Source organism: Caretta caretta, chromosome 11, assembly GCF_965140235.1.
Source record: "Caretta caretta isolate rCarCar2 chromosome 11, rCarCar1.hap1, whole genome shotgun sequence".
NCBI lineage: Eukaryota > Metazoa > Chordata > Testudines > Cheloniidae > Caretta > Caretta caretta.
The window spans coordinates 44,501,527-44,524,798 of record NC_134216.1 but is presented as its reverse complement, the minus strand read 5'-3'; the positions used below and the strand labels follow the sequence as shown (position 1 = coordinate 44,524,798).

Below are 23,272 nucleotides of genomic sequence, written 5' to 3'. Positions count from 1 at the left end.
GGACTGGTAGTGGGATGCAACGCTTTTCATTTTTCGGCAAATAGTACAAATCTGACCCTAACGGATAGCTACCAAACATTGTTACCACGGACGCATGTTTAATAATCTATGTTAAACACCTGGGGCATTGTTCCTGTCTCTTAGTGAAGAAGTATTTATATCACAAAAACTGCCGCTATTCACAAAAGCACACTTCTTGTCTGTCTCAACAGTGGCTGACTGAATGGGCATGGAAACAATCAGCTACCTTCTCCATGCTTAGAAATGGTTCCTTCAGTTTATAACTTCACAAAGTTGCCAGTACCTGTGCTGTATCTGTTTAGTGGTTAGAAGACTTCAGTTTTCCCAGACTATCAATCCAGCAGCTTTTATAGCATCATATTAAGTAAAACAGATTTTTAAAATAGTCATATGTATATCTGTCTACAATCATAACTTTCAAATGGATTACTTGCAGTGTTATCAGGTAACATTGTTTTTGTAAACATTACATTTCAGCAACGCTATTCAGATATGTTAGCAAACTTAAGTGATTACTCAAGGAGACTATTAACATGTTTAAAGTTAAGCACCAGCATAAATCTTTGGAGGATTGAGGCCTAACATTGGTTTTGATAGTGAAACTATCACACAAATATATGTATCAGTTCCCTAAAAATGACACCATACAGAAAAACAGGTTACAAACTACAATTTTGCAATGAACCTGAAATACCAAAAAAACCACCAAAATTATATGCTAAGTAAAAAGATAGGCTTTTATGTACTCTTCGGAGAATAAAATAATGAATTCTGAGATAAAACACCATTGGAAACAAACAAGAAACTTTTCACAGTAATAAATCTAATGGCAAAATAACTGAGAAACAAGTAAAATACTTGAGTAATTTTAAAAGAATTTGAATCTTTAAGTGTGTTGAAAGCCATTAGGATATCTGAAAATAAGTTCACTGGTTCTTCAAATCAGATGTACTATACAATTTTGAACAGCCTGCATCTGAGACTTTAAGAGACCACAGGATGTAAAGAAAAAATGTGACTAGAGTATAAAAACATAATAAAAAAATCACAAATACATAGCACTCACTCACGGAATACAAAAATAAATCTGAATCAAGATTCAACGGAAGAAATATGATTTTCTTAGATACCACCTTCCCTTTTTGCCCAAGACAAGAAAGTTAGCCACGAAGTGAACATAATGATAAAACTAAGTGATGCTACCATAGAATCAGACTAACAGTTGGACAACAATTGGCAAGGAAACAGTATTCCTTTAGTAGACTCAAATCAATACAAAAGTTTAGAGAGAGAAATCAAGTGGGCCAACTCCATGAGAGAAGGGCCTAGAAGGGAAATTGCCATAAAAATGAGAAAATACTACAGGAGTGGAGAAAAAGGGATAGCAATGCCTAGGAGATAAACAGTCAAGACGACTTAGAGGTCATAATTTAACATGTGGTTTAATGAAGTCCAAAAAAGCAAAAAACAAAACAAAAACCCACCAAACAAATAAGACAACCCCCAACCTGCCAGTTAGTAAAAAGAAATGATTACCTTGAAAAATTAAATGTGAAAAGTGGGATCAGGACTGAAAGTGATTGAAAGTATTATTGGAGAGATATAAAGAAAGCCAAGAGAAATATTCTCCAATTAGGTCTTTGAAAAAGGAAGACAGAATAGAAGCAAGAACAACTAGATAAAGAAGTGGGGAAGACAGAAGCAGCCCAACTGTGACTATTCTAAAAGCTTCAGAACATTTACCACCACAAAGATAGTCACAACACCTGTCCTATGAAGTTTAAGAGTTGTTATTGACTGGACAACAATGTGACAATGGGGCTCATTAAGTGTCATTATTCACCACATTATAAACAGAAGAAAGGACAAATGAAAGGATGAACTAAAATGCTGATAAAGTAAAAGTGGACTAAATTCATGTTGATTCAAGTATATATTATAGTATATATTGATATAAAGATTGCACATTTTATATTATGCACACCGAAACCAACATTATAAAATGCGCTTCTGCTTGCAGAAGGTTTAAGTCTACCATAAAGATTATGGGATACAATATCACAAATGGGAAACAATGTTACACGGTACAAGTGTGTTTGCAATTTTGAAACCATGGAATCATAATGTAGAGGAAAACTATTCCCAAAATGCTGGTGCAATTTACTAGCCATTTTGTGAAGAAGGCTCAGAGACTGCTCATAATTCTGAATGGGAAACTTGAGACACACATATTTGAAACTTATTTTTTTAAATCTCTGAATCATTGTATTTTAGGTATTTCTACTGGAACCATGGCTGAGTATTTGAACACCCACAATATTTAGTATTTTGTCCAGCTGTATACCTCCAAACATATGCACAGCTCTAAGTAACAATAGCAGCTATACATGTGTATCCAAGGCCAGATACTGGCTCATCATATTGAATTATTGGCAATGTGAATAGAAAAAGAGGATTATAAAGTATCCTAATCTTTAAACATGGAGTATATCTTGTCTAAGGAGTTCTCTTGTGGCTTACAAAGAAGTTCCCTGCACTGTGTCACATGAACACACTGATTCCTGGTCTTATTCCCCAGCCCAGAGTTCTATCGAAGATAGGAACTTAACTGCTCAGAAGAGCACCATGCACTGCTTAAATGACTCCTTTGGAGAAACAAGAAGTGGCAGCAATAAGCCATGGAGAAAGTCCATCCTGTCATCCCAGCCGAAAGAATGCTGGCTATAACATGGGGTCTTGAAGTCAAGTAGTTTATAGTGGAGGTAATGAGATAGATCTTCCAGGATGCAGATGACCTCATTGAGAAACGCAAACAAAAAAGTGCATTTCTATGGTGGAAAGGCCTGCCAAATTACTGGTGTGCATATACATCAAATAATTATTGCTGACTGGTTAGTATTACAGCAGCACCCAGAGGCTCCAACCAAGATTCGGGCCCCACTGTGCTAGGCACCGTACAAACAGTCCCTGCCTCTAAGAGCTTACCATTTAAACAAACAAGACAAAGGGTAGTAGAAAGGATGCATTTATCCCCATTTTATAGATGGAGAACTGAAGCACAGAGAAATTAAGTGACTTGCCCAAAGTCATACAGAAAGTCAGAAGCTTGAAACTGAACATAGATCTCTCTAGTCCCAATCCAGAGACTTAACCACACAAAGTCTTCCTTCCTTGCTGAATGATTGCCTTTTAAAACACGCTTAAGTCCTACAATTAAAAACAGCATTGAGTACTGAGTTTGTAGATTGGAGCCAGGAACTCCTGGGTGCTAATCCTGGTTCTGTCACTTACTCAGTTTGTGGCCTGGGGAAAGTCACTTATGGCCTGATTTTCAGAGGTAAAGAGTATCTGCATCTCCCAAAAGGTCAGTGGGACACCTGGATGTTTAGCACCTCTAAAGATCAGTCCATTAGGATTTACAATTCAATTTCTTTATCTGTCTGGAAAAAAACTTGCCATAAAAGGGGGTGCAAATTAATGTTTGTACAGTTTTTTAAAGGTGAAAATCACAAATAAATGCCAAATTTATGTACATGCAGTATTGTTGTAGCTGTGCTGGTCCTAAAATATTAGGAAGAGAGAGAAGGTGGGTGAGGTAATATCTTTTATGGGACCAACTTCTGTTGGTGAGAGAAGCTTTTGAGCTTACACAGGACTCTTCTTCAGGTCTTGGAAACTAACTGAAAGCGTCACTGCAAGGGCCCTACCAAATTCATGGCCATGAAAAACACGTCATGGATCATGAAATCTGGTCTCCCCCTGTGAAATCTGGTCTTGTGTGTGTTTTTACCTATACTACACAGGTTTCACAGGGGAAAACAGCATTTCTCAAATTGGGGGTCCTGACCCAAAAGGGAGTTGCAGGGGAGGTTGCAGTATTGCCACCCTTACTTTTGCGCTGCTGCATTCAGAGCTGGGTGGCCGGAGAGTGGCAGCTGCTGACTGAGGGCCCAGCTCTGCAGGCAGCAGCACAGAAGTAAGGGTGTCAATACCATACCATGTCATCCTTACTTCTGTGCTTCTGCTGGTGGCGAGACTGCCTTCAGAGCTGGACTCCCAGCCAGCAGCTGCTGCTGCTCTCCAGCTGCCAAGCTCTGAAGGCAGAGCTGCCACCAGCAGCAGCGCAGAAGTAAGGGTAGCAGTACCACAACCCCCTACAATAACCATGCAACACCCTCAACACCTTTTTTTGGGTCAGGACCCCTACAATTACAACACCGTGAAATTTTAGATTTAAATAGCTGAAATAATGAAATTTACGATTTTAAAAATCCTATGACTGTTAAATTGACCAAAATGGACCGTGAATTTGGTAGGACCCTGGTCATTGCTAAATACAAGGTGGAACACATTTCAAGTAGTTAGCACATTTCAAGGGACCATTTAGGGTGAAGTTTCCCATGAACACACAGAGTCATAAGGAGGACAGGAAGGGGGCGGGGAACCAACTTGAGGGCGGGGGGTTGTTCGTGGGTTACAGATTGTTGTAATAAGCCCTAAATCCAGTGTCTCTATTCGTTCCATGATTTAAAAAGATAGGCCTGTGAGCTTAAATTCATTAAACTTTGGCAGCCATTAAAAAAGTGTTGTGCAGGTTTCCTTTGAGGAAGGGGACTGAGAGGTCAGATATGGAGTGATTGCTTTGTGAAAAAAAGAGTGTTCACTTACACATGATCAGATGTTTTTATCTTTTATCATGCTCCTGTGTGAATCCATTTGAGAGCGCAGTGATTGTCTGGTTTCATCCACATAGTTGCTCTTGGGACATTTAGTGCACTGGATGAGGTCCACTGCATGTTGTGATAGGCATGTGTCTAGCAAAACTTTGCCAGACACTAAAAATCATGGATTTTTACCTTATTTAGTTAGCAGTGACATACTGAGTTAGTTTCCCAGAAGCTGAAGAAGAGCTCTGTATAAGCTCGAAAGCTTGTCTCTCTCATTAACAGAAGCTTGTCCAATAAAAGATTACCTCACTCAACTTCTCTCTAAATTTATGTACATGTAAAAAAAGGCACAGCCCCAACAGAGAGTTTTGATTAATCTTTTCAAGTCTAAAGAAAGTTTGCATAAAGAATTTGAAAAAAAATCTTTATGGTTTCTATATGATTCGTTGGGTACGGAAATAGTCATACCAGAGCAGCAGAGAATAAAAGAGTGACCTACCCGAAGGTAAGCGATGACAAATGTCAGCATGTAACCTCTCTGTCCATTATCTTCTCCAGCTGCCAGACCACTGCAATTGATGACAGTTAATTATTAACATGGATTTCAAGTGAACTGTTTTTCACAGCTTTCCAATAAAAATAATAAAATACTTTGGGTCAAGAAATTTATATGCAAATAGATCAGCAACAACTTCAACCTGAAATGGTTTCCAGTTTAAACCAGAGTTGAAATTTGTTTCAGGTCACCTAGCAGAAATCCTCCTATTTTTTAAAAACAATGTTTTATCCCTGGTTGTTGAAAGGCCCACACGAAGAAGGGGAACTGATCATACAGACCGGGTAAACAGTGAAACTCGCTATACATGGAATAGTTATGTACAAAATTAACAATCTGGGGCGGGGGTGGGGGGAGTATTTCTCAGTGATGCTAAGCATAGACATTACTTGTAAAAATCGTAGGTAAAAAATTCCATCAGAAGTGTGATTTTCTTTTAAAAGTGTGAATCTTTTAGAAGACAGTAAACTGCTAGTATTAAAAATGTGTCCACTACACACTTTTAAATCTATTCTATTTGTAAAACCCGAAATTTCGTCTTATTTTAAGTTGGATACAGAATTTGGGTAATCAAGATGATAGTCTAAAAAGTTTAATATTAAAAATTATATATATAAACCTAAAACTATCAAAAGGTATGTATTCTTACTAGATGTTTGTACAGGGTCTAGAACAATGGGGCCCAAACCATCACTGGGGCCTCTAACTGCCACTATAATACAAGTTATTACTACTAATCATGCAATTGTCATGACTTCCAAATAAGGAGGTTTCAACCTGGAATTAAGGTTGAAAGACCCGATGATTAATTCAGGGTAACGTATTACAGAGATTGTGCAATTATCCCAAAGTCGAGCACTATAATCCCAGGAAATTCAGAGTTAAGATTAAACAAAAGAAATGCAAACATATAGGGAAGTGCACAGTTAGCACACCAGAACTCTGTCTCATAACAACAACAATACCATGTAATAAAACATAATTATGATTAGCGTGTACAATAGACTATATTAAGCAGATTTTAAAAGACAATAGGTTTTTTTTTCCCTCATTTTTTCCTCTCTTCATGTCACGAAGGCAGCACTAAAGTTGTTGGATGCCTTCATTGTGCATTTCCACATCTTAACATGTTTGTCTTTCAAATTAAGCTTAAACTCTGGATTTCCTGCATTTTCATAGATTTTTCAGGGCAGAAGGAACCATTACATCATATAGTCTGGCCCCCAAATTGTGTTTGACTGAAGTGCATCATCCAGAAAGCCTTCTAATCTTGATTTGAAGATATCATGAGATGGAGAATCCACCATTGCATTTAGTTGTTTGTTCCAAGTGTCATTCAACCTCACCATTAAAAATCTGTGCCTTATTTCTAATTGGAATTTATCTGGCTTTAGCTTCCAGCCATTGATTCTGGTTATGCCTTTCTCTGCTAGGCTGAAGAGCCCTTGGGCATCTAGTATGTTCTCCCCACAAAATTAATGATACATTGTAATCAAGTAATCTCTCAATCTTCTATTTGACAAGATTAACAGACAGACCTCTATGTTTCTCACTGTAAGGCATTTTCTCAAACCTTCAAATAGTTTTTGTGGTTCTTTTCTGCACTCATTCCAATATTTCGACATCCTTTTAAAAATGTGGGAACCAGAACGGGACACAGCATTCTAGTGTATGTATCATCAGTGTAATATACAAAGGTAAAAACCACTTTCCTACTCCCCTGATTATACATCCAACTATTTCATTAGCCCTTTTAACCATAGCATTGCTCTGGGAGCTCTTGTCCATTATGTCCCCTAAATCCTTTTCAGAATCCGTGCTATCCAGGATGCATTACCCAATTATGTAAGCATGACCTTCCTTCTTTGTTCCTAGATGTAAGACTTCAAAATTTGGTTATTTTAAAATACATTTTGTTTGACTAGACCTAGCTTAACTAAGCAATCCAGATCACACTGTATGACTACCTTGTCCATAGTTATAATGCTTGTTGGGTTTTTTTGAATAATTACACCATTACCTTACCTTCAATTTAATATAATTTTATATCGAGGAATTTCTTTCTTCCTTTTTTTTTTTTAAGATTAAAAACTACATACATGAGCAGTTAACAAAAAATGAAGAAAGAGCGTTACTACGTGATATTTATAATTATCTGAACACATGTAATATCAGTTTGAAATCTTTTTGGGCCAGATTCACCAGTGTGTTCTGCCTGCTTTACTCCAGTCTGGAGCAGCATAAAAGTCAGTTTCTACCAGCTCCTGTTCTCCCCCTCCCCCCATACACACACAGTTTACCCCTCGATAAAATTCCATCCAAACTCTCCCAGTTTCCTCAGTTTGTGCCTGTCCTTCCCTTCCTTCCTGTTCTCCCTCTTGAATAGGTCTGGTGCAATGGACAGATTTGGAAAATAAACATTTAGGATTAATGGTTTTGCCATTCTTCGTAACTAAAAGTTTCTTCTCCAACAGGGGATTATGGACAACAATCTTCTACAAAGAATTCCAGTAAGAACTGTTTTCTTGAAAAATGGCTGCCCTCTCCTTTTATCATCAACTTAAATGGACCCAATTTTCAGAAAGTATTGAGCATCTGCCCTCTGAAAATCAAGCTCCTTTATTGTGTCTCAAAGTGAGCACACAAAAATGGAAGCACCCCATATTATTTGTATTACCATAGTGCCTAGGTCTAGAACCTCATTGTGTTAAGACTCTGCACAAACAGAACAAAAAAAACCACTGTCCCTGCCCCATTTGTTAGTTTTGAAAAGACAGGCCTGAGTGTAAGATGTTCCTGATTCCTTTTCAATATTTTCTCACCAGAGGTTTATTAACCCCAACTTCTTTTCTGTATCAGTGCTACAACCACCAGCTTTAAGAACTGAACAAGAAAACCTAGAATGAAACAAGTCATAACACTGAGCTGGAGATGAAACCGCTTAAATCTTCATGACTCCATTTAAAAAAAAAAAACTTCTACTTATCTATATTGTTCTTTAATAGACTCCACATGTGTCAAGAGAATATAAAAGGTTGACCATAGTTCCAAAGTTAAGAGGATTGCCATAAGAAGAGGTAAAAATTAAATGAAGTTAAGCTTTTCTTAGTAGATTCCACACAGTTCCTAGATAAAAAAGATCCTCTAAATCAATCACTGGTGTTTCTAAAATAATTCACATTGAAAATGGAGAGTTCAAAGAACATTTTCCTCAAAACTAAAGGAATGCAGCCGGAAAATCTCAGAACAGCTTGTAAAACTTTAGCCTACTCTCCATATGTTTGATTAAACTTCTAAATTTGGCTTTGCCTCTCCCCTACAGTCAATGGGATAGTGTCCTCCTGAACACTCGCCTTGCTCTTCTCTCAATACACAAAAAGCATTCCATACAATCAGGAATATAAGGTAAGAGTTTTGGACAGGTGAACTTTGCTTTTCTGTTAATTTTAAGTTATTTTCCATAAGCAAGATTTATACTTCATTATATACTTTCTGCAGTCATGTAGTAAAAAGCTCATCAGTGTAAAGTAATGTGAAAAGCAAACAATCTCTCTAAACAGCATCAGTTAAAATAAAGATCTCTGCCTATTTGTTGTTGTTCACTTGGAGATTTAGTAAAAAGCTAGGAATGTGAGTCTCAGTGATCAAATATGATCAAAACAAATGTTAGTAGCTTAACATCAATATTTCTTCAAGTGATTAATGACTTGATTAGCCCATTGCTGAACAGACTATGAAGCGAAAATGAGATTTAAATTTTAAGCCCTGAATGTAAAAAGATGCTTGAATCAGGTGCTTGAATCAAACTGCATTTACAACAAAACCTGACTCATTACCATCACTGCAATGTCCTTGATGCTACGTACTTTTGCTTCCTTAGATGTGAATGGGACTTAATTCCTGGTTGTTTTTTCCTAGACAAAAATGGACAAGATTTAACTGATCTCATCTATGTTAATATTGAAATTTTAAGTGGTCATAGTTCTACGGGTTTTTTTTTACATAATACTTCATTCAGCTCTGCTAGATCAATCAGTTTTTCATGATCAATCTTTCTATTAGATTTAGTTCAGATTGCATAACTCCCTAGTTTCAGTTTTGTATGAACCAAAAAACCTCATTCTGATTGGCTAAAAATTACTGGGTTTGACCATTACAAAACTGCTGAATCTTGGTGCTTTTGTAGCTAAATAGCTTAAGGTTGCTAGCGTAACAAAACAACACTGATTGCTAGTTTCAGGAAAACTTCTCCCTGATACCGAGAAAACAAAGATTCAGCAACAGGTTTATGGGAACCTTTTGACATATTAAACCTGAGAGTCAGAATAAAACCTGGCAACATTTGAGGTTTCTCAGGTTCTAGTTTTAGACTGAAGATTTCCTCTCGGAGAAAGACCATATCTGTGTGTGTTTTGGATAACACCGAATACTGTTTGTGTTTAACAAATTATTATAACATTCTTGAATCAGATCATGTTTGTTCAAGGGCTGTCAAGTGATTAAAAAAATTAATCACGATTAATCGCACTGTTAAATAGAATATCATTTATTTAAATATTTTTGGGTATTTTCTACATTTTCAAATATATTGATTTAAATTACAACAATACAAAGTGTACAGTGCTCACTTTTGCTTTTTACAGTGCAAATATTTGTAATAAAAAATATAAAGAAATAGTATTTTTCAATTCACTACAGTACTTGTCTCATGAAAGTTGAGCTTTTAAAAATAGAATTATGTACCAAAAAAACTGCATTCAAAAATAAAACAATGTAAAACTTTAGAGCTTACAAGTCCACTCAGTCCTACTTCAGCCAATCACTCGGACAAACAAGTTTGTTTACAATTTGCAGGAGATAATGCTGCCTGCTTCTTGTTTACAATGTCACCTGAAAGTGAGAAGAGGCATTCACATGGCACTATTGTAGCTGGTGTTGCAAGATATTTATGTGCCAGATGTGCTAAAAATTCATATGTCCCTTCATGCTTCAACCACCATTCCAAAGGACATTCATCCATGCTGACGATGGGTTCTGCTTGATAATGATCCAAAGCAGAACAGACCGACGCATGTTCATTTTCATCATTTGAGTCAGATGCCATCAGCAGAAGGTTGATTTTCTTTTTTGATGGTTCAGGTTCTGTAGTTTCTGCATCTGAGTGTTGCTCTTTTAACACTTCTGAAAGCATGCTCCACACCTCATCCCTCTTAGATTTTGGATGGTGCTTCAGATTCTTAAAGCTTGTGTGAGTGCTGTAGCTACTTTTAGAAATCTTGTATGGTATCTTCTTTGCGTTTTACCTTCAAATTTTCTGTGAAAGTGTTCTTAAAACAAACATGTGCAGGGTCACCATCCAAGACTGCTATAACATGAAATATATGGCAGAATGCGGGTAAAACAGAAAAGGAGACATACAATTCTCCCCAAGGAGTTCAGTCACAAATTTAAACTAACACATTTTGTTAACAGGTTTCAGAGTAGCAGCCGTGTTAGTCAGTATCCGCAAAAAGAACAGGAGTACTTGTGGCACCTTAGAGACTAACAAATTTATTTGAGCATAAGCTTTCATGGGATACAGCCCACCTCATCAGATGTATAGAATGGAACATATAGTAAGATTATTATATATATTACACACACACACACACACACACACACACACACACACCAGGAAAAGGTGAAAGTAGCCATACCAACTGTAAGAGGCTAATTAATTAAGATGAGCTATTATCAGCAGGAGAAAAAAAACTTTTGTAGTGATATTCAAGATGGCCCATTTAGACAGTTAACAAGGTGTGAGGATACTTAACATGGGGAAATAGATTCAATATGTGTAATGACCCAGCCATTCCCAGTCTCTATTCAAACCCAAGTTAATGGTATCTAGTTTGCATAGTAATTCAAGCTCAGCAGTTTCTCACTGGAGTCTAAAAAGAAAAGGAGTACTTGTGGCACCTTAGAGACTAACCAATTTATTTGAGCATAAGCTTTCGTGAGCTACAGCTCACTTCATCGGATGCATACTGTGGAAAGTGTAGAAGATCTTTTTATACACACAAAGCATGAAAAAATACCTCCCCCCACCCCACTCTCCTGCTGGTAATAGCTTATCTAAAGTGATCACTCTCCTTACAATGTGTATGATAATCAAGTTGGGCCATTTCCAGCACAAATCCAGGTTTTCTCCCCCCCCCCCCCCACCTCCCACACAAACCCAAAGTGATCACTCTCCTTACAGTGTGTATGATAATCAAGGTGGGATTATCTTATTAAACTGGAGTCTGTTTCTGAAGCTTTTCTGTTGCAAAATTGCCACCTTTAAGTCTGTTACTCAGTGACCAGAGAGGTTGAAGTGTTCTCCTACCGGTTTTTGAATGTTATGATTCCTGAGATCAGATTTGTGTCCATTTATTCTTTTGCGTAGAGACTGTCCGGTTTGGCCAATATACATGGCATTGTACAGGGGCATTGCTGGCACATGATGGCATATATCACATTGGTAGATGTGCAGCATATCATCTGGAATGCTGGCCAAAGCATGAAGGGGCATATGAATGTTTAGCATATCTGGCTTGTAAATACCTTGCAATGCCAGCCACAAAAGTATCATGCGAACGCCTTTTCTCATTTTCAGGTGACACTGTAAATAAGAAGCAGGCAGCAGTATTTCCCATAAATGTAAACAAACTTGTTTGTCTTAGTGATTGGCTGCACAAGTAGCAGCACTTAGTGGACTTGTAGGCTCTAAAGTTTTACACTGTTTTGTTTTTGAGTGCAGTTATGTAACAAAAAAGATCTACATTTGTAAGTTACACTTTCACGATAAAGAGATTGCACAACATTACTTGTATGAGATGAACTGAAAAATACTATTTCTTTTGTCATTTTTACAGTGCAAATATTTGTCATAAAATATAAAGTGAGCACTGTACACTTTGTATTCTGTGTTGTAACAGAAATCTATATTTGAATATTTAGAAAAACCAAAAATATTTAATAAATTTCAATTGGTATTCTATTGTTTAACAGTGCTATTAATCGCAATTAATTTTTTTAAGTTAATCGAATGAGTTAACTGTGATTAATTGAGAGCCTTAGTGTTTTTTTTTGTTTGTTTGTTTGTTTTTAAGTCTTTTTACAAATAATCTCTACCATCAAATTACTACTATGGAAAAATAACTGAAAAGACCTGGACTGATTAACCACTGGTCTTAATGTTTTTGTTTTGTTTTTTTAAATTATCTAAATATTTCCTAATTCTGAACTAATTGACTCACTCTCTCTCCACAGTTCTATTTCCATTTTAAAAATGAAAGTAAACTTCTAAGGAGTATTATTTAAACAAATATTTCAGCACATATATGTTTTTATGCAATGTGATATGATCCAAAATTATGAGAATTCCATCTTAGCTCTTCCACAAAGTTCTGAGAAAATAAGTAGTATGTGCAGGACATCTCAGCAGAATACAGATGTGTTCAAATATATGAAATTACACCATTCCACAGATATCTTAATAGTGGCTCCTTGAATTCATAACTAAGAGATATAGGTTGGATTTACATACTCTTGTATTCACCAGGTGAGCAAAACTGGAATGGCTCTAATAGTAGACTATTAAGTCGCAAAGGTGCTTTGGGCATGAGTGAGCAAAGACATTGGGGCCACAGAGAAGGCAAGAGATGGGGAGACTTGTATTGCTCAGCAGCAACACAAACCCACCAATAGAGGAACAGTGCTGAAAGAGGGGTCTTATTTTTCGTTGGCTTGAATCTTATGGCTGCAACAAAGGGCATCATAATTGTTTTAGTGGCATGAGACCTGAGGACTCTGGTCTAGAAAAGAAACCCCACAATGAAGAGGGATAAAAATGAAAGTAATTTACAAATAAAAATGGAGCTAGAAGCTTAAACTGATCAAAATTAAGCCTCACTTTTATTACTATATGCAGAACGGGTAGCTCCACCTATAGGTAAGATTGCCTAATACTTTCCATTTATAACACCCTGTTTTCAATGCAGTGAATGAAACAGGGATCCTGTGGAAAAAGTCGTATGTGATCATGTAATTAAAGAGTTATAATATATACACACAGGGGGATGATTTATGGTTGCACTAGCAGCTTTAATTCTGGCGTTTGTTAACGTCTGAGTGCTTGTCTTTGCCACCTTACGTTCTTGTGTATTTTTATATGTAATAGAAAAAAAGCTAATAAAGTGCACTTAAAAAAAAATCACGGGAATTTTATATATTCAAGAAGGACCAAAGGATACCATATTGTTTGTTAAACATGCTTTTCCGAACCACCTATGGAAAATTTGGTTTACAGTGCGAGTTTTAAAAGATGGTCTAGAAGCACAGAAAAACTTAATATGAATTTATAAAGTACAGCACTGACTGCTTAATTCAAAACATATGAAAAGTGAAACTGAGAATTAGAATTAAAAGTGTTAGTAAGGAGAGTAAATAATAGCAAAGAGTTTGTTTAAAAAGGAAATAAAAATGCAGTTCTGACAAATGAGATCTTCACCATGATTTTCATCAATCAGTCTTGTAATCAATCAAGCCAGATGGACAGAAACCACCCTATCATTACTCAGCCTGTTACTGAAGTGAAATGTTTTCTGTCCCTTTGTAACAGCACAACACAATCAGTGACAAGGGGTGGGATGCAGCTAATTCATCAAATTCCTTTGATTAAACACAATTTCCCCTTAAAATAAGCTTCCTTTTTTTATATGCTCTAGTCATTATTTCCAAATATTAACCTTATAATTTTGTCTCCCTCCTCTGTGCTTTAGGAAGGACGCTACTCTAGTGTCACAAAATAGCAGCCAGTTTCCAGGTCTACAAGTCTGAACACTATGACTAGCATGAAAGAAAGCTTTAACAACATTTCAGATTCTATATTTAGTCAGATACTGTAGTAAACTGTATATCTAACCTGCAGTTTCTCAAATTAAAATGTTAATCAGAAAATTAAATGGCTTTTAACTGTAAAGGGAACATTATATATTTAATTCTACAGATTTTCATTTTAACTTTATAAAATGGTTTAAGGACATAAAACACATAAAATTTCCATTTTGTTTTTGTCTTAAAAATGCAGTAGCCTAATTTTAATTGGGAAATTTAACAGACACTCCATATCAGAAATAAAATGCCTTGAAAATCATACCCAAATTTGGCAGCAATATCATAAACTTGCTTTTCATGCTGAAGAACCTTCTCTCTGTCACCCTCAAAGAGTAATGTAGCTACACACAGTTCGTTGGGATCAAATCCTTTAAACTGTGAAAAGAAAATATCTGTATCATGTTATAGTCCACATGGCAGAATCCAGGCTTAAGTAAATCTACTTTTTCCTTTTCCTTCAACTACACATAGGTACAATGTACTCAAAGTCACTTTGGGTTAGCAAGTATTCTTGTGGGATAGGAATAGAACAGTAACTAAAGAAAACAAGTTGCACAGAATGTTTCAGATATTTCCTAGTCTATTTTCAAGCACTCTTGACATCATTCATAGAAATTTTTGTGCACTATACTGAACAACTGAAGAAGAATACAGACATTTGATATGTTATATGACAAATTACTAAGTGGAGGTGTTTTACACAGCACAGGAACAAGGGAATTTAATGTTCCTCTTAGAAATTCTTCCATATGAAAATTATGCCCTTAATGTTACTGCTTTCACCTCAACACCACTGGGAGGTGGCAGTGACGTGATCCCAGACAGTTTCATTATACTGGACTTGCAGAGGGAAAGCTTCTGCACTGCTAAAGGAACTTTGAATAGAAGGGCAGAGAGGAAAGATGAACCTATCTGTTTGGAGTCTTGATTCTCCAAGCTGTTAGAAGGAAATGTGTGAACCCTTCTGTTCCTACTTAATATTACTCTACAAAAATGATAAAGAAAAGCAACCAGAAGCATGAGTCACTATGCTGGTCAAGCATTGTTGCCAGAAGCATTATCATTCATGCAATCCTGGACCGGGGAGTGCACTATAAGGAAAGGAGGAAAATAAACAAGGAAGAAGAATTTAAAAAGTAGGGGAGGAGTATACCACAAGTGCAAAAGTGGAAGGGGACGAAACTTCATCAAGTGGTTTGATATTATCTTGGTCTGGAAGTGCATTTAGTCTCTTGTTCCAAGAATGGGAGTTTGGAGCTTTGGTAGGCGCAGGGTCAAAGATCAATGAAGATATTCCAAGAGAGGGACAGGCTTGCATATTGCTCTTTAATAGTCACTGAAAGCGTATTCACTGACTCCAGAAAGCTTTCACCAAGTAGAGAATTTTAGGAAAGGAGTGGGGAAGAATATAAAGTAGGAGGAGGTTGCAGAAGGCCCTTCCTATTGTCCAAGTGGAAAGGGTCAAAGAAATGGGTATCGACTAAGAAGTGTGTTGTATAAGGGGAGAGAGCTAAGCACAGAAACAAAACGGGAACAAAAAGAGGTACATGAAAAGAGAATAACTTTACTGTCAGGGCAGAACTGATAAAAACAATCAAATTAATAATGGACTTTAGCTTAGGTATGCATATAAGAGATACATAAAAATATACATTATTACATACAAACCAACATGTTACCTAGGCGGTAAAGAAACGCATCCAAAAGTTTGCAAATGCCAGAACTAAAGTTACCTGTGAAGTCTTAATTAAGCTCTCAAGTGCTTGCATTAGGATACACTAACTACGTGATCATTACTATTTTTTCCACAGCACACTGCCTCGTTTACTGCATGGAATAAACAAGTTCACTGAATAAGCAGCTATTCAATATTTTGCTTTATGCTGATCGTTCAATGTGTAGCCCTAGGCCTTATATACTTCACACTGATCAAACCCTTATTTGGATACAAGATTACTAATTTCCTTATGGACTTTTCTATGGTGCTCACTGTAGCATCTGAATGTGTCACAAACATGAATTTATTTTCACAACATAGCTATGATGCAAGTTATTATTCCAGTTACATAGATGGGAAACTAAGATAGACATTTGTGATAGATGTATACTAATGCAAGAAGTATGGAGAATAAGCAAGAAGAACTCGAAATGGTAGTAAACAAAACACAACTATGACATACTTGGCATCGCAGAGACTCGGTGGGATAATATGCATGACTGGAATATTGCTATAGAAGGGTATAGCTTTCTCACAAAGGACAAGAGGGAAAAAAGGAGGCGGTGGTGTCATATATATAAAATGTATACACTTGGACTGAAGTTCAGATGGAAATAGGAGACAGCCTTGTTCAAGGTCTCTGGGTAAGGATAAAAGGGCAAAAAACAAAGGTGACGTCATGGAAGGAGTTCTACTACAGACCACCTAACCAGGAGGAAGAGGTGGATGAGGCTTTTTTAAAGCAACTAACAAAATCATCCAAAGCACAAGACTTGGTAGTAATGGGGGACTTCAACTACCTAGACATCTGTTGAGAAAATAACATAGCAAAGCACAACAAATCCAACAAGTTCTTAGAATATATTGGAGACAATTTTTTATTTCAAAAGGTGGAGAAAGCTACTGGGGACAGGCTGTTCTAGATTTGATTTTAACAAATAGGGAGGAACTAGCTGAGATTTTGAAAGTGGAAGACACCAACTTTTTGGGTGAAAGTGATCATGAAATGGTAGAGTTCATGATTTTAAGGAACAGTAGGAGGGAGAATAGCAAAATAAAGACAATGGATTTCAAGAAGGCAGACTTTAGCAAACTCAGGGAGCTGGTAGGTAAGATCCCATGGGAAGCAAGTCTAAGGGGGAAAGGAATTGAAGACTGTTGGCAATTTTTCAAAGAGACATTATTACCGGCATATCCCACTGCGTAGGAAAGATAGGAAGTAGGGCAAGAGACCACCCTGGCTTACCCAGGAGATCGTCAATGATCGGAAACAAACAAACAAAAGTCCCACAAAAAGTGGAAACTAGGTCAAATTACAAAGGATGAATATAAACAACACAAGTATGTAGGGACAAAATTAGAAAAGCCAAGGCACAAAATGAGATCAAGAGACATAAAAGAGTAACAAGAAAACATTCTACAAATACATTAGAAGGAAGAGGAAGACTAAAGAAAGGGTAGGCCCGTTACTCATGGCGGCTTGGGGGTGGGGGAGGTAAACAATAACAAAAAATGTGGAAATGGCAAAGGTGCTTAATTACTTCTTTGTTTCGGTTTTCACCAAGAAGGTTAGCGGTGATTGGATGTCTAACATAGTGAACGCCAGTGAAAATGAGGTAGGATCAGAGGCTAAAATAGGGAAACAAATTAAAAATTACTTAGAAAAGTTAGATGTATTCAAGTCACCAGGGCCTGATTAAATGTACCCTAGAATACTCAAGGAGCTGATTGAGGAGATATCTGAGCCATTAACAATTATGTTTGAAAAGTCACAGAAGATGGGAGAGATTCCAGAAGACTGGAAAAGGGCAAATATAGTGCCAATCTACAAAAAGGGAAATAAGGACAATCCAGGGAATTATAGACCAGCCAGCTTAACTTTTATACCTGGAAAGATAATGGAGAAAATAATTATGCAATCAATTTGTAAGTAAGTCAGCATGGATTTGTCAAGAACAAATCATGTCAAACCAACCTGATAGCTTTCTTTGACAGAGTAACAGGCCTTGTGGATAGAGGGGGAAGCGGTAGACGTGGTATATCTTGACTTTAGTAAAGCTTTTGATACTGTCGCGCACGACCTTCTCATAAACTAGGGAAAGGCAACCTAGATGGAGCTCCTATAAGGTGGGTGCATAACTGGTTGGAAAACCATTCCCAGAGAGTAGTTATTAGTGGTCCACAGTCATGCTGGAAGGGCAAAACGAATGGAGTCCCGCAAGGATCAGTTCTGGGTCCGGTTCTTTTCAATATCTTCATCAATGATTTAGATAATGGCATACAGAGTACACTTATAAAGTTTGCAGACGATAGCAATCTGGGAGGGGTTGCAAGTGTTTTGGAGGATAGGATTATAATTCTAAATGATCATTGTTAAAAAGTGCCGGGGGTGGGGGGGTGGGAGGGGAGAGAGACACAATAAGAAGGCATTTTCAGAACATAAACAGCCATACTGGGACAGACTAATGGTCCATCTAGCCCAGTATCCTGTCTTCTGACAGTGGCCAATGCCAGATGCTTCAGAGGGAATGAACAAAACAGGGCAATTATTGAGTGATCCATCCCCCATCATCCAACCCCAGCTTCTGGCAGTCAGAGGTTTAGAGACACCCAAAGCATGGGGTTGCATCCCTGACCATCCTAGCTAATAGCCATTGATGGAACTATCCTCCACGAATTTATCTAATCCTTTTTTGAACCCAGTTATATTTTTGGCCTTCTCAACATTCCCTGGCAAAGAGTTCCAAAGGTTGACTGGGAGAATGAAGTAGTACTTCCTTTTGTTTTAAATCTGCTGCCTATTAACTTCATTTTGTGACCTTTGTTCTTGTATTATGGGAATGGGTAAACGGCATTTCATTATTGACTCTCTCCACAGCATTCATGATTTTATAGATGTCTATCATATCTGTCTCTTTTATAAACTGAACAGTCCCAGTCTCTTTAATCTCTCCTTTTATGGAACTGTTCTGCACCCTTAAATCATTTTTGTTGCCCTTCTCTGTACCTTTTCCAATTTGAATATATATTTTTTTGAGTTGGGGCAATTGAACTGCATGAAGTATTCAAGGTGTGGGCATATCACGGATTTATATAGTGGCATTATATTTTCTGTCAGTATCTATCCCTTTCCTAATGGTTCCTAACATTGTTAGCTTTTTTTCACTGCTGCACATAGAACAGCTGTTTTCAGAGAACTACCCAAGATCTTTCTCAAGTGGTAACAGCCAGTTTAGATCCCATCAGTTTGTATATATAGTTGGGATTATGTTTTCCAACGCGCATGATGTTGCATTTATTGCTATAGAATTTCATCTGCCATTTTGTTGCCAAATCCCGCTGTTTTGTAAGTTCCCTTTTTAACTCTTTGCAGTCAACTTTGGTCTTAACCATCCTGAGTAATTTTATATTGTCTGCCAATTTTGCCATTTCAGTGTTCACTCTTTTTTCCAGATCATTTACGAATATGTTGGAGAACAGGTCCCAGTACAGACCCTAGCAGGATCCTGCTATTTACCTCTCTCCATTCTGAAAACTGACTATTTATTCCTACCCTTTGTTTCCCATCTTTTAACCAGTTCCTGATCCACGAGAGGACATTCCTACTTATGACTAGGGCCCTGCCAAATTCACGGTCCATTTTGGTCAATTTCACGGTCATAGGATTTAAAAATAATAAAATTACATTATTTCAGCTATTTAAATCTGAAATTTCACGGTGTGGTAATTGTAGGGGTCCTGACTCAAAAAGAAGTTGTGAAGGATTTGCAAGGTTGTTGTGTGTGTGTGTGGGGTGTGTGTGTGTGTGTTGCGGTACTGCTACCCTTGTGCGCTGCTGCTCGCGGTGGCCCTGCCTTCAGAGCTGGGCAGCTGGAGAGCAGCAGCTGCTGGCCAAGAGCCCAGCTCTGAAGGCAGAGCTGCCACCAGCACAGTGCAAAAGTAAGGAGGGCATGGTATGGGATTGCTACCCTTACTTCTGCGCTGCTGCTGGAGGGGTGCTGCCTTCAGAGCTGGGCGCCCAGCCAACAGCCGCCACTCTCCAGCTACCTGGCTCTGAAATCAAAGCAGAAGTAAAGGTGTCAATACCATAACCCCCCTAAAATAACCTTGCCCCCCCCCCGCAACTCCCTTTGGGTCAAGATCCCCAATTTGAGAAACACTAGTCTCCCCTGTAAAATCTGTATAGTATAGGGTAAAAGCACACAAAAGACCAGATTTCACGGTGGGAGATTAGATTTCAAGGTCCATGATGCGTTTTTCATGGTCGTGAATATGGTAGAGCCCTACTTCAGACTCCTGACTTTTCTTAAGGGCCTTTGGTGAGAGACCATGTCAAAGGTTTTCAGAAAATCAATTACATTGACTAAGTCATCCTTGTCCACATGCTTGTTCAGACTCTCACATAATAACAGATTGGTGAGGCATGATTTCCCTTTACAAAACCATGCTGTCTCTTCCCCAACATATTGTGTTCATCTAGGTGTCTGATAATTCTGTTCTTTACTACAGTTTCAACCAATTTGCCTTAAGTATATTAAAAGAAAATATAGTCTTAACGGTATTGGTCCATTAGTGGATGGAAATGGTAGATTTCTCAATAATGCAGAAGCATAAGTGTTCAATAAACATTTCTGTTCTGTTTTTGGGAAAAAACAGATGTAGTCTTATATGATAACATTCTTTCCATTCCACTGGTATCTCTGGAATTACCAAAAGTTAGGCATTTTAAAATCAGTATGTCTGGATAACTTGCATCCAAGAGTTTTAAAAGAGCTGGCAAAGGATCTTGCTGGACTGTTAATGTTGATTTTCATTAAGTCTTGCAACACTGGGTAAGTCCCAGAAGACTGAAAAAAAGCTTATATTGTGCCAGTATTAAAAATGGTAAACGGGATGACCTGGCTAATTATAGGCCTCTCACTCTGACATAGATTCCAGATAAGATAATGGAGCAGCTGATACATGACTCAATTAATCAAGAATAAAAGGGGGTAATAGAATTAATGCCAATCACACGGGTTTATGGAAAACAGATCCTGTCTAGCTTGGTATCTTTTTTTTTTTTTTTTTTTTGAGATTACAAGTTTGGCTGATAAAAGGTAACAATGTTGATGTAATAGACTTCCGTAAAACATATGACTTGGTACTCTGAAACCTGTCATTTTGATGAAAAAACTAGAAAGATATAAAATTAACATGGCACATATAAAATGGATTAAAAGATGACTGATAGGTCTCAAAAGATAATTGTAAACAGTGAATCATCATCGAACAAGTGCGTTTCTAGTGAGGTCCCACATAGTTCGGTTTTTGGTCCTACATTAACATTTTTATTCATGACTTGGAAGAAAACAAAATCACTGATAAGTTTGCAAATGACACAAAAAATTGAGAAATTGGTAAATGAAGAGGACAGGTCATTGATACAGAGCAATCTCGATCACTTTGTAAGCTGGGTGCAAGCAAACAATATGTGTTTTAATATGGCTAAATATAAACATATACCACTAGGAACAAAGAACGTTATGTCACACTTACAGAATGAGGGACTCTATCCACCACAGTTCCCACATCTGTTGCAGTCACTGCTTCCCTGAATAATCTGCTGAACATGAGCTCCCAAGGTGACAATGTGGTCAAAAGGACTCATGTGACTCTTGGATGCATGAACAGGGGAATCTTGAGTAGAAATACAGAGGTTATTTTACCTCTGTATTTGGCACTGGCGTGACTGTTGCTGGAACACTGTGTCCAGTACTGGTGTCCACAGTTCAAGAAGGATGTTGATTAATTGAAGGGGGTTCAGACCAAAGCCATGAGAATGGCTAAAGGATTAGAAAATATGCCCTATAATGATTGAGCTCCTGGAGTCTATCTATTGAGGTTAACAAAGGGAAGATTAAAGGGTGACTTGATTACAACCTACAATTACCCATAGAGAACAAATATTTAATAACAAGCTCTTCAATCTATCAGGAAAAGGTACAGCATGATCAAAGGCCTGAAAGTTGAAGCTAGACTAATTCAGACAGGAAATAAAGCATACATTTTTAACAGTGAGAGTAATTACTCACTGAGGGGAAAACAATAACAAAACACGCAGCAATGGCTGAAGTGCTAAATGCCTTTTTTGTTTCAGTTTTCACCAAAAAAGTTAGCAGTGACTGGACAACAAACATAGTGAACATCAATGTAATGGGATAGAAGCGGAGGCTAATATACGAAAAGAATAAGTTAAGAATTACTTAGACAATCTAGATGTCTTCAAGTCAGCAGGGCCTAATGAAATAAATCGTAAAACACTTAAAGAACTGGCAGAAGAGATCTCAGAGCCATTATCTTTGCAAACTTGTGGAGAACAAGAACGGTCCCCATGGACTGGAAAAGGGCAAATACAGTACCTATCTATAAAATGGGAATAAGGACAACCAAGGAATTATAGTCTAGTCAGCTTAATATTGGTACCTGGAAAGATCATGAAGCAAACAATCAATTTGGAAGCATCTAGAGCAGAGATTGGCACCCTTTGGCACATGGCCCATCAGGGTTATCCACTGGTGGGCTGCGAGACATTTTGTTTACATTGACCATCTGCAGGCACAGCCCCCCGCAGCTCCCAGCGGCCGCAGTTCGCCATTCCCGGCCAATGGGAGTAACTTCAGGTTTTTGAGATAGCCGTTGAGAAGGCACGGGTCTAAAATGAGTCAGAGACCCCTATTGGCCTTTGGAATTAGGAAATATCAGTAGTAAACCCCCTTCTCTCTTAAATCCCAAGGAACCTCCTCCACGGCTAGGAGAAGAGCTTGCACCTGCTGGGCGAGAAGTTGCTTGTGAGAAGGCTTTCTGAATGGGGACGAGAGGTGTGGAAATTAACTGGAGCGTATAACCCCTTTTCACAGCCTTCAGCAACCAGTGGTCTGGTGGTGATAAGAGACCAGGCCGAGCTGAAGTGAGATAGGCGGTCCGAAGACAAAGGAGGGACAGAAACCAGTGGCATGGGAATTGCTATAATGCTTTTGGGCATCCCATCAAAAAGTTCTGTTTGGCTACCTCCAAATATGGGACTTCAAGTCCCGGCAGATCTGGCAGAGATCCCAGATATGAGTCTCTCCCAGCACATCAGACAACTGGAGTGCAGGTTACGCTTGAAACCCAGAGACCGAGGCATTCCCCGACACCAGGAGTGGATGAAGACTGATAAAGTGAAACATGCCAACTAACAAATGTACATCAAATTGACAACAGTTCAAATGAGAAATAAAGAACCGGGGTGAAAGAAAGTAAACCAAGACCACTAAGAAGAGTTCGCCACAGCAAGAGGAGCAGTTCCAGCGACCGTCACAGGTAGTAAGAAGGAACAGAGGGTGGGGGTTTTGCTGGACCCCTTGTGCC

General features: G+C 37.9%; 1 protein-coding gene across 3 annotated transcripts in view; it reads right to left on the bottom strand.

The window, feature by feature from the left end:
• AGPS (alkylglycerone phosphate synthase) overlaps positions 1–23,272 on the bottom strand; it is a 157,781-nt gene that overhangs the window by 29,374 nt on the left and 105,135 nt on the right. For all 3 annotated transcript variants that reach the window (XM_075117975.1, XM_048870393.2, XM_048870394.2), the window contains exons 14-15: positions 14,426–14,538; positions 5,188–5,257 (exon numbers count right to left, since the gene is read on the bottom strand). In XM_075117975.1, coding sequence (XP_074974076.1) covers positions 5,188–5,257; positions 14,426–14,538 — 183 coding nt within the window. The remainder of the gene's footprint in view (positions 1–5,187; positions 5,258–14,425; positions 14,539–23,272) is intronic.